At 38.3% G+C, this 11383-nt stretch overlaps 2 protein-coding genes and 1 pseudogene across 2 annotated transcripts in view; 1 reads left to right on the top strand and 2 right to left on the bottom strand.

Moving 5' to 3' along the window:
• LOC124336387 (calcium uniporter protein, mitochondrial-like) overlaps positions 1-11383 on the bottom strand; it is an 878707-nt gene that overhangs the window by 425436 nt on the left and 441888 nt on the right. The gene's annotated exons all lie outside the window — the stretch shown is intronic.
• LOC124336051 lies at positions 421-5128 on the bottom strand (annotated as a pseudogene).
• Positions 6972-11345, top strand: LOC124336066. Its single transcript, XM_046789690.1, has 4 exons — positions 6972-7281; positions 8431-8601; positions 8672-9027; positions 9155-11345. Exons 1-4 carry the CDS (start codon positions 7159-7161, stop codon positions 11304-11306), a joined length of 2802 nt encoding a protein of 933 aa, XP_046645646.1. The 5' UTR covers positions 6972-7158; the 3' UTR covers positions 11307-11345.

The raw sequence follows: 11383 nt of genomic DNA, 5'->3' as shown, positions 1-11383 counted from the left end.
TTTTGACGATTTTCTTATTCAAATTTGACATGCGTTTAACTGCGGGTGGTAAAACCAGGCGTGAAAATTTTTGTTTGTCCTTTTGCATTCGTGATTTTGAATTGCCGTCCTGCTGTTGAAATCACGAAAATTTGTTCTGGGACTTCTGGAAATATGGAAAATTTGACTGGCGGGACTGGTTTTTTTTTTATGCCTCCCCTTTTTTAAAAAAAGACATTTCACACGAATTTTTGTTTAGTAATACCCCAACTATAATGCGCATGTAATCGTGAAAAGATTTTTTTTTTTTAAATTCCAATCTCAAGAATAAAAGCGAATTAGATGCGAATGAATTTCTCCCATTTCTAGTCCGTCCTGCATGTTGTAAATCCGCGGCAATCAAAATTAGTTTTTTACTTGTCGCGTCTACATTTTCGCAGATACAGACTTAACTCGTGTATTCACTAAGTCTAATTCCATACACAGTCAAATTATTAATGCCCACCCCTTAATGAATTAGAATTGAAAGGATTTTCTTCTATTCCCCCTTGCAATGAAAAATTGTATCGTGTCGACGCTCATTTTGCGAATTTTAAATGTTGAACCCGAAACCTCAGAGGGACCCGGCAATTTCCTCCTCCAACATGAAACCCGTGAAATGGGTCAAGTGGTCACTGTTGTCATACAAATAAAAATCCGACGATGAACCAGAATAATTAATCTCCACCCAAAGTTGGTCGCCTTTTTTCAAGTTCAGCGTCGACTGGAAAGTCAACGGACTGAATTGATCAGTGGCGCTGTTGAACTCCTGAACAAAACTCCTCGCAATTACTTTCCCGTTCAAATAAAGACAGGAATTTAACCAAGAGTGAGATGAAGCTGAAAAAATTAACGAAGAACTTTTGAACTTCATACGCGCCAGCCCCGTGAATGAGAAAAAATAAATTCCTGGTTGCGGTGCCGTGAATTTCCCCGTGGTCAAATTTATGGCGTTTCCCTCGTTCACCACCGCAATTTGGAACGGAATCGGAGTGTTTTTCGTGCCAAAATTAGAATTTCTCTGGGCGTAGAAATGGACGGGCGCCGATTTGACGTTGGCGTATCCGATCCATTTCTGTGTGTCTGTAAACAAAGAATTAGACAAACAATAATCAGTAAGTTACGTAAACAAGTCGTACCATTTTGATTAGCATTGAAGTTGCAGTAAATCATTTCCATCTTCTTTGATCCTTTGACAGAAAAGAATCCGCTCAGTTTATGTCCAATTCGCTGCAGATCCCAACATGAGGTTGGCATTTGACCAATGTCAACTTTTTCACTCGTTCGGGCTGTTAAAGTGAAATTCAGATTGTTTTCATCGTGTCACTTAAAACAATTTTTTCAGATTTTACCATTTAATTGGGTCGTCAAATCCACAACGGCGGACTTGGTGCTGTTCAATTCCGTTCTCGTTGAGGCCAAATTTGTTGTTGCAGTTTCCAAATCATTTGAGGTTGCTAAACCAACTCGTTTGATCATATTAAAACAAGTTAATAAGTTTAAAGAAAAATGAATAATACCTTTAAGTTCTTTTCTCAGATTGTCTGCGGTGACTTTAAATTCGAACCCTAGCCGTTGCAATTTCGCTACACAATTACAAAACAAAATGAATCTAATTTCTTTTGTTTTTCGGTCGATAATTCAATGTTTCAGCATAACAGCTGTGAAATACCGTTTAGTATTGCTGATAAATCGTCTACAGTTTTTCTTAAATCAGTCCCCGTTTTCTCCAATTCGGTTTTAGTTTTCTCAAGTTCCTGCCTAGTCTCTAAATGGAATGGCATCATTAATGTGTTCAATTCCCGTCAAGTTATCATTTTAAATTCAAAAATAATTCTTTATATACCCTCTAATTTTTCAATCAAATCTGTCATATTAATTCTTTTGTTTGCTAATTTACTAATACTATAGTTTTCAAATCATTTAAGGTTGCTGAATTTTACCTTCCAGTTCCTTTTTCAGATTTTCTTCAGCAACCTTTAGTTCCTTTTTTTCTTGACCTATTCGTTGAAAATTCGCGTCACACTCTAAGAAAAAAAATTAATATAATTTTTTTTTAAACAAAAACATTTAAGAAAAATTTTAATATACTTTTGAGTTCAGTTGACAAATTTGCGGTCGTGATTTTTATTTCCGCCAACTCTGTTTCAGTCGCTAAATTTATTGAAAAAGTTTTTGTATTTGAATTTTTTGCCAATTTTTCAGTATATAACAATCAAATACCCTTTAGTTTTGTAGTATAATTATTGACATTGGCCATTGTTTTGTCCAACTCGGTTTTGCTATTCTCCAACTCCTGTTTAGTCACTTCAGTTCAATCACAAAATCTTTTTAAAATGCTGTTTTTGTTTATTCTTAAATAATTAGAAATACCTGCTAATTTATTAGTCAAATCACTCTTCACATTACCCAGTTCGGTGTTCGTATTTACCAAGTTCATCACAGTTGTCCTTAAGAGTTCTTTAGTATCTGAAATGAGATTGCAATTAATCAATTGTTAATTAAATGAAATGTTTCGTCAAAATGCCAACACAAACCTTTGAGCTCGTCCTTCAGGTTGTTCAATTCGTCGGTGATAGTCAATCCTGCATCACGTTCCATAACTTTAATCGGCGCCGACAGTTCGGCGGTTGTGTAACTGACACGAATGTTGTGATCCTGAAACGATTGAGAATCACGAAATGTGTCCAAATTGATTCTGCTCAGTTGCATCGGTTTGGGCACGAATTTCTCTCCGTCCCATTGAACGAGGTTTCTGCTTTTTTGCAATATTGTTTCCACTTCTGCTGTCAATATTTCGGATGGGCGGGAAAAGGAATCGTTCCATAGTTTCCCTGAAATTGTTGAACTGATTCTGTCCACGTCAGCCCAACTATTTGAGTCGTAATTGTGTTGGATTTTTTCTTTATTCTCTACATTTCTATTATGTTCATCTGAATTTTTCTTTACGTTTTCACTCTTCTCGTTTTCTGGTTCGGTATTGTGCGTGTTGATATTTTCTACTGCGACTTTAGTGCCATCATCAACGACCAACACACCGGCAGCGACTTCCGTGTCAACTGTGCTGTTGGTATTCGATGTATCATCGCGAGTTTTATTGCGGCTGGTTTGCTCTTGGTCTGTTGCTTGGGATCTTCTCATTTCATTTTCATTCGCATCGTTCGTTTGATTTGAGCGACCAGTTTCTCCATCCATTTTTACCTCCTCGTCTTGATTACTCGAATTGCTCGAATTTGATATTTGAATGACATCCGATTGCTTCTCCGCTTTTTGAAACATGTCCGCCAGTTTCTTTTGAGTTTCCTTGTCCAGTTCGTTTATTAGTCCATTCAAAGTTTTCGTCGTTTTGTCGGGCTTGTAATTATCTTCATGCCAGAAAACAGAGTCCCACATCTTGTCGCTTTGATGGTCGTCCTGGATGTGACCAGCAAATCTTTTAAAATATTTAAAATTTGCGATTCCGTGTCCGGAGACACGACCTCGTAGTCGTCAAATGTGTCCATTCGGATGTTGGTGGCCGTTTCCGTCAACATTTTCTTCTCGTCGCTGGCCGTCAAAAAAATTTCTTTTTTGTCTTTAAATTTCTGTAAAAGAGTCGAGACCAATTGACCGGAAGTGACGCTGTCGATGCTAATGCTCGTATGTTTAGTTTGCGACGTTTGCGATGACAAACTGTACAGCAGTTTAAAATGGTCAAATTGTTCGGGATTCGATCGCATTTCACTAGCCAGTTTATCGCAGATTTTCTGCTCATGACACGATAGAGAACACCACAGGGTTATGCTCTTGTCATAATTGGTCCACTCTGGATACAGCGAATAATCCACTGTGGGTCTTTTGCTCGTGAGGATGACCTTCTCCAAGGGAATGACTCTCACTTGATTAGATTTGATATGATGACCGATAGATTTGTTTAAATGTTTGACCACTTCCTTTTGGACTTTGTCGTTCCACATTTCCACACGAAATCTCATCTCTGGTTGATTCGTGACGTTGTTGTATACACTAACGGCACTGTTTTGATCCAATAGAGCAAGGGGAGAGTAGAAATATTTTTTCTGGCTGGCAGTTGTCGTTGCCTTGTGATTATCTGCGTGTTCGTAAATTTCAACGAGAAAGTCGCCGTACTCCATGAAAGTTAACGTATCCGGTGAGATTTGCAGTTTTGCCCAAGAGGAAGAAACGCCGGGGTCGATTGATTGGCAATTGCAGCAAAATAAGACAAAAGCCAAAATGATGGCGAGGATGATTTGCATTTGAGTCATAGCCATTTTGAATAAAAGTTTTTCGTTTTTTATTGCAATTCAATTGAAATTCAATTACTATTTTCCGAACCAATTTTCCGCAAATTAAAGAAAAACGCTCTATGGTAAAAAGGACCGACTTATCTTAAATGGTGAATGATGAACATACACGAAAACTGGATTAGTTAAATTGAATGGGAACTCACACTTTACTGCGTATTCATAAAGAAATATAACGACAGACTAAATCGATTTGGGTTCTTTCCAGAGTCTCGCCAGTGCATAATCAAGTGTGTCGACTGTGTCGTATTCACGCGATTGACAACTATAAACAGAGACTGTGTAATTTGATATGTTTTCGGGTGGGAGCAGAACGTAGGACCCATTCTGGATACGCAAACACATTTTGATCTCTTTAAACCAACGTACCGTGCACAAATATAAAATAAAAAAAAGATGAGAGAAAATCTGAAATGTCTAAAAAATTAAAAAACGGCACCGCTGCTGCACTATGGATCGCATCAGGTTGTTGCTGTTGTTGCGATTGTCATCTACTGCTTAAATCCTGTGCTGGCCTAATCTTTGCCTTTCGATTGCCTTTATTCATATTGTTTTTACTCTACCGCAAGCAGGTTATGGTGGTGCTATGGATCCGCTCCTTGGAAATTGTATCCTGAAAACTGTGAAAAATGTAACCCCTAACAAGCAGATCTCCAACCAATATACCCTCCATCTCGTTGCTGTTGCTGTTCCCACAAATCCAGCAGCGAACACTGGAATTCGTCCGACATGATGCGTGAAATCTCCAAGTCGTCGGTGGTGTCTGCAATGAAGAAGAAGTAGGAAAGGTAAATTTGTTTTTTTCTGGTTGGCAGTTGTATTCATACTGAAAAATCAGGCAAACTCATTCGAATGGGTTTTCCAGAGTATCGGCATTGCGTGTGCAAGTGTGTTGGGTTCGCGATAACATTATTTACTTATTTATTAATCGTTTGTTCGATTAAAGTCCAGCATCGAGTGGACGACTAAACAGAAGTGTAAATCAATATTCTTTGCGTGTATAGTAATCCCGGGAAAGTAAAATAAAACGAACTAAAAGCGACTAAAAGATCAGAGAGAAATGCTCACATTTTAGATTAAATCAGTATTGACTGCTCCACCAACACTGAAGCACCATTGATAATGGCAGATTGCTCTTGTTATTGTCATGGTTACTTTTGTAAATTGGCTGGCCAAATCAAAACGTCAACAACGAAAATTTTCGTCTTTTTTTTTTTGACACCGCAGTGACGTCGCCGTCCATTTCGTGCGGGAGTAACCGTGAAATTCACATTTTTGATTTAAACGAAACAAAAATGTTTGGGGGAGAGGGGGGTTGGAATCAAATCCAGTCCCCTGCCCATGATTTTGCAGGTAGACGCGTGAATTTTAGTTCAGCCATGCACAACTATAATGAGCGTAAGAACTGTGAACAGATTTGGAAAAACTTCCAATCCGTTATCGAATTAGAAGTGAATGAATTTTCTCCCCAATTTAGTTCACTCTGCATTTAGTAAAAACCTGGCAATTCAAATTGGTTTTTTACTTGCCACGTCCATATTTTTACGATTTTTACAGATAGAAATTTGAAAATTCGTTTGTGCATTCAAAATGTTTATTACCATGCACAGTTCATTTTTCGTAAAGAAATTCCCACTCCTTAATGAAAAAGAGTCGACCAAATTTTCTACTCTTCCCTCTTATTTTGTTCTCTCCTCCCATCCTGCGACCGTGGGAAAAAAATGATTAAAATTTAATAACAACAAATTAAAAACTTGATGTGTAGAAGCAACGTTTTCGTGTTGATTTAAAGCGAAAAGTTCAAATAACTAAATGAATTATTTTTAAATCTGGCAATCAAATCGAGTTTTTCACGTCCCATGCCCTTATTTTTTAGAGATACCGAGAGAAGAATTTTTGTAAAATTCTGATCCGTAAGTGAATTAAACGCGAACGAATTTTCTTCATTTCTAGTTAACCATGCATTTTGTAAATTTGGCAATCAAAATATGTTTATTGCTGGTCGCGTCTTAAGTTTTACAGATAGAAACTTGACAATTCGTTCGTGCATAATAAATGATTAGTTGCATTTACATTCTGCAGTTTAATTTTCATCAAGAAATTCCCTCTCCTTAATGAATTGGAGTCGATCGAAATTCCTCCCTTTCCCTAATTTTTTCTCCCATCTCACCATGTGACCGTGTGAGGGAAAACGAAAAAAAAAAAAATAATAAAACCAAATTTAAATTGCGAAAAATTTCCTTAAAAAAAATGTGTACACGCGTTGTTTTCGTGTCGATTTCAAGCTGAATTTAACAATTAAAAATCAAACCAATTTTTATATCTGGCAAAAAAAATTAGTTTTTTACGTCCCCTGCCCTTATTTTAAGAGGTAGACACGTTTATTTTTCTGCACGAGTGCGAATGCGAATTCATCAGTAAAAAATTATTTGAAAATTGCAATCTGTTAGTGAATTAAAGGCGAATGAATTTCCGCCCATATCAAGGCCTCCCACTTTTTGTCAATCTGGCAATCAAAATTGGTTTTTTGTTCATAACGTCTAGAGTTTTGCAGAAAGAATGTTGAAACTTGGCTTGTGTATTGAGTAAGTAACTACTTTTCTATGGAGAGAATGGTAGTAGACCATTCTATAATCATATACACCGTATATGATTATGTCTGGCAGCAGTGTACACACTGCTGCAAGCAGACGATATTCACAAGCGAAGCCTAGCATCAAGAGCACGTAGATTTTGTCAGTGCTCCATTTTCATTAGTTTTGAATTAAAGTAGACAAGTGAACTTGCAAATAAACTAAATTTGCTACCAAGAGCGTAAAATCAAACGAGTTTTACAATGGCAATACCGTTTTTCCAAAAGGAGTGGGAGACTATCACGGCAGAAGAACTATCAACTGCCAGAGCAAGATTTGCTGGTTTCATTGAAGCCGTGCCAGACAAGGAAAAGGTTTTACGCGAGGTATATACAATTTAAACTTATGACCATATATAAGAACAACATACTAGTGGATATGTGTGAATTTGTGTGTGTGTCAAACATCATGTTACAACTTGACAGAGGTAACGACTAAGTCTGCATGTGAAAGTCATGAGTCTTACAATTAATCAAGCAGAAACAAACGACAAACTGCATGTAACCAGTCATGAGTAACAACCTGAAAGGTAGTCGTTTGTTGGCAAAAACTTTTTTCGTTTCAGGTACTCTTTTATTATATCAACCAACATTGAACTAGTAAGTTACGTCTCTTAAATTTAAAATTTTACACAACTTTATAAATCCAAAAGCTGCATGTAACCAGTCATGAGCCAAAAGATTTACAACTAATCAACAGCAAGCAAACGACAAGATGCATGTAACCAGTCATGATCTGTCAAAGACCTGGAAGGTAGTCGTTTTGCTAGCGAACAAAATTTGTCTTTCAGGTACATATTCATATCCTGTGGTAAGTTAACTCTAATCAAATACAATTTTAAACCTAGGTAGAGGAAGTTTATCTTTCCGACGGTGCTTTAACAAGCCACAAAGGGCCCGTTGCCAAAAATTTTGAGATTCATATTGTTATGGTTTGATACCAACACATTTGAGAAAGACATAGCTGCATGTACCCAGTCATGAGCTCAGCCATTCACAGCTGCATGTATCCAGTCATGAGCTTAGTCATTACAGCTGCATGTATCCAGTCATGAGCTTAGTTATTTTAAAAAAAAAAAAAACTGCATGTATCCAGTCATGAGTTAATTCAAAAACTACATGTAACCAGTCATGAGTTACCAAAACTGCATGTACCCAGTCATGAGTTAATCAAAACTGCATGTACCCAGCCATGAGTTGAATTAAAACTGCATGTACCCAGTCATGAGTTATTCAAACTGCATGTATCCAGTCATGAGTTCATTGAAAATGCATGTACCCAGTCATGAGTAGACACAACAACATGCAACCAGACAGGAACTGAATATAGTTCAATGGTATAAGACATGCGTTCATTAAAATATAACTACATGTTTCAGATATGAGTTAACGATTTATTGGCACACACACAATTCAAACAATAGAGATAATTAAAAAATCTATTGATTGTAATCATTCTTGTTTTGTTTATTCCAGCAATTGGAAGCTTTACAAAAAAGTTTGATGCCGGTCCAGGATGGAATAATCGCATTGATTAAATTGACGGCCAAATTAACGAAGGATACGGAAAAAGCTGAAGCCACCGCTGTATTGGAAGAGCTACGTAAAGCTGATGCATCAATGCGAGACCGTTTGTTTATATTACAGGTCAGTGTTATCCCATTGACAAAGTATTGAAGTTCAGCCCATTGAAATACTTATTTTAACGATGACCCAGGTGTGGCGAAAATATGACCAGGAAACAGCAGACAAATTTGCCAGGAGAAAAGCTGGTGAATTCCTGGATCCAGATCTTGCCAAGGTCTTGGAGGATCAAGAAAAGAGAGCTGACCGAATCAAACGTGAACCGAAAGACAAACAAATGTTTCGCAGTCAACCGAAACGATTCCGAGGATCATACTACGAAGGTCACGGCTCAAATTCACCAGACTTCAGTAGCCAACAACATTTTGGGCGCGGTGGATATGGATCACGAGGTCGTGGAGGAGGTACTAGAGGCAGAAAACAGCCAGGACCCGACAACAAATGTCACAAGTGTGGATCAACTGAGCATTTCTTCAAGAATTGCACAAAGTAAATATTGTTGATAAATCGACATAAACATTGTGATGTACGACAGGGATAAGAATAAACTTGTGATATTCAGCAACATATTGAGACCTTTCATATCATTAAATAAGGAAAAATCTGTGTTTTTCAGGAATTGTACGGAATTTAATGATGATGATACTAAAAATGCTGACACAATGACCCAACAGAAAGAAGCTCCTGTAGAGCAAATTGACATTGAACATAAAGAGACACAGCATGCCCAAGCTCAGTTCTCACCAGGATCTATCCACTCAGAAGAGGTCAGAGAATTCTGGAAGAAGGAGCTAAATGCAAATGAGTGGGTGATGTTGACACTGAAAGAAGGCTACGTTATTCCTTTCAAAGAGTTCCCCCAGAAGTATGAAGAACCCAATAATGTATCGGCCATTCGCGAAATGACTTTCACGTACGAAACCGTTCTTGAATTGAAGAATTCTGGAGTAGTCAAGTTTATCAATGAAAAACCACACTGTGTGTCACCACTCACTGTCTCATACAAGACCGGAAGAGACGGCTCAATCAAGAAAAGACTTTGTTTGGACGGATCGCGATGCATAAACAAATGCATAAAGGAGCAGAAGGTCACTCTCAGTCATTTTCAAAGAGCCTTGGAGTTGACACGAGAGAAAGATTACCAAGTGACTTACGACCTAAAATCCGCTTACCACCACATTAAAATTCACCCTACACAAACCAAGTACCTCGGAGCAGCGGTAACAAAGCCGGAAGGGGACTTACAGTACTTCGTTTTCTTATACCTCCCTTTTGGTTTATCGTCGGCCGTCCATTGTATGACAAAAATTCTCAAGCCAGTCAATGCTTACATACATGGAAGAGGCATCAGACACTCCATATACCTGGATGATGGGAGAATCACGGCAGCATCAAAAATTCAAGCAGAGGAAAATCGCATCACAGTTTATGAGACTCTACGGAAAGCTGGATGGATTCTAGAAAACAAAAAATCAGATCAAGAGGGAGACGCAAGTCAATTAAAAGAATACTTAGGATTTCTTATCGACACAATCAATATGACTGTACGCCTAACAGATGCCAAAAAACAACAGATCCTCAAACAAGTATGGGAGACAATTTCTCTTGCATCAAACAAGCTACCAGCCAAGGAATTGGCAAAAACGTTAGGAAAAATTGTAGCTACAGAACCAGCATTGGGACCAGTCGTCATCATGGCAGCAAGAGCCGCATATTTAAGATTGGATGAAGCTGTGTGCGACCGAGGATGGCACACACAGCTAACAATGGACAAGGAATCCATTGACGGACTCACTTTCTTCGCCGAAAACTGCTCCAGTTTCGACAATTCACCAATCCGATCAGCAGCTACGGAGATTTCTGTGTTGTCAATAATCGGGCCACCAGATAATTTCATCAAGAAAGGATTTGTGGCTAATCATGCACGCACCGATAATGAAAAAATTTGGGCCAGCGACGCGTCAGGATACGCGACTTGTGCGTATTCAATAAAAGGTGACCACCTCTATTTCCGAGGGACATTGAATGAGGAAGAGAGACAACTTTCATCCGGCCACAGGGAACTTATTGCTGTTACGAAGACCTTGAAATATTACGAGAGCACAAACGCGACTAATTCTCAAGCCACAAATGTTTATTGGCTCACTGACAGTCAAAACATGACCACCTTTCTTACCAAAGGGTCCAGCAAAGGCCCTATTCAAAAAGAGGTGTTCGGCATAATGACCCTATGCAAAAAACTGAACATTAGAATAATCCCAATCCACTTGTTACGTGACGATCCACGCATTAAGATGGCAGACGACGGATCGAAGATGACGGATACAGACGATTGGCAGGTGGATCACGAAACCTACCAAAGAATCAACAGAAGATACAGTTTCACTATCGATTTATTCGCGTCTGACCGCAACACAAAGTGCCAGAAGTTTTTCTCAAACTTTTACTGCACGAACACTTTTGGCATCGATGCGTTCTCACACTCATGGGAAGATGAAGTGGCTTGGATCTGCCCACCAATTAGAGAAGTAATCAGAACGATAAGAAAACTGAAGATGTCGAAAGTCAGCGGAGTCCTTTTCATCCCCGAATGGAAGACGGCGGATTACTGGACAGAGATTTTCGACAAAGAAGCTCAATTAATGTGGCCCTTTAAATCTGTCGAAATTCACAAACCCTACATTATCCAAGGTATTCTCAGCTACAGATCTCCTTTTACAGGACGAGCCAAAATTAATTTCCTTGCAATTGAATTTGACTCACACTAAGTGGAGACAAATTAAAATTTGTCTGGTTCATTGAATAAATACAAGAAAAATTTGTAAACCAACCACCTATTGTGATT

The sequence above is a fragment of the Daphnia pulicaria genome, chromosome 4 (genome assembly GCF_021234035.1).
Source record: "Daphnia pulicaria isolate SC F1-1A chromosome 4, SC_F0-13Bv2, whole genome shotgun sequence".
Classification (NCBI taxonomy): domain Eukaryota; kingdom Metazoa; phylum Arthropoda; class Branchiopoda; order Diplostraca; family Daphniidae; genus Daphnia; species Daphnia pulicaria.
This window is presented reverse-complemented; position numbering and strand designations above follow the sequence as displayed.

Coding starts and splice junctions, on each gene's coding strand:
- LOC124336066 (XM_046789690.1), top strand. CDS start 7,159: ATGGCAATACCGTTTTTCCAAAAGGAGTGGGAGACTATCACGGCAGAA. Junction 7,282..8,430: donor AGGAAAAGGTTTTACGCGAG/GTATATACAATT, acceptor TGTTTATTCCAG/CAATTGGAAGCTTTACAAAA. Junction 8,602..8,671: donor ACCGTTTGTTTATATTACAG/GTCAGTGTTATC, acceptor ACGATGACCCAG/GTGTGGCGAAAATATGACCA.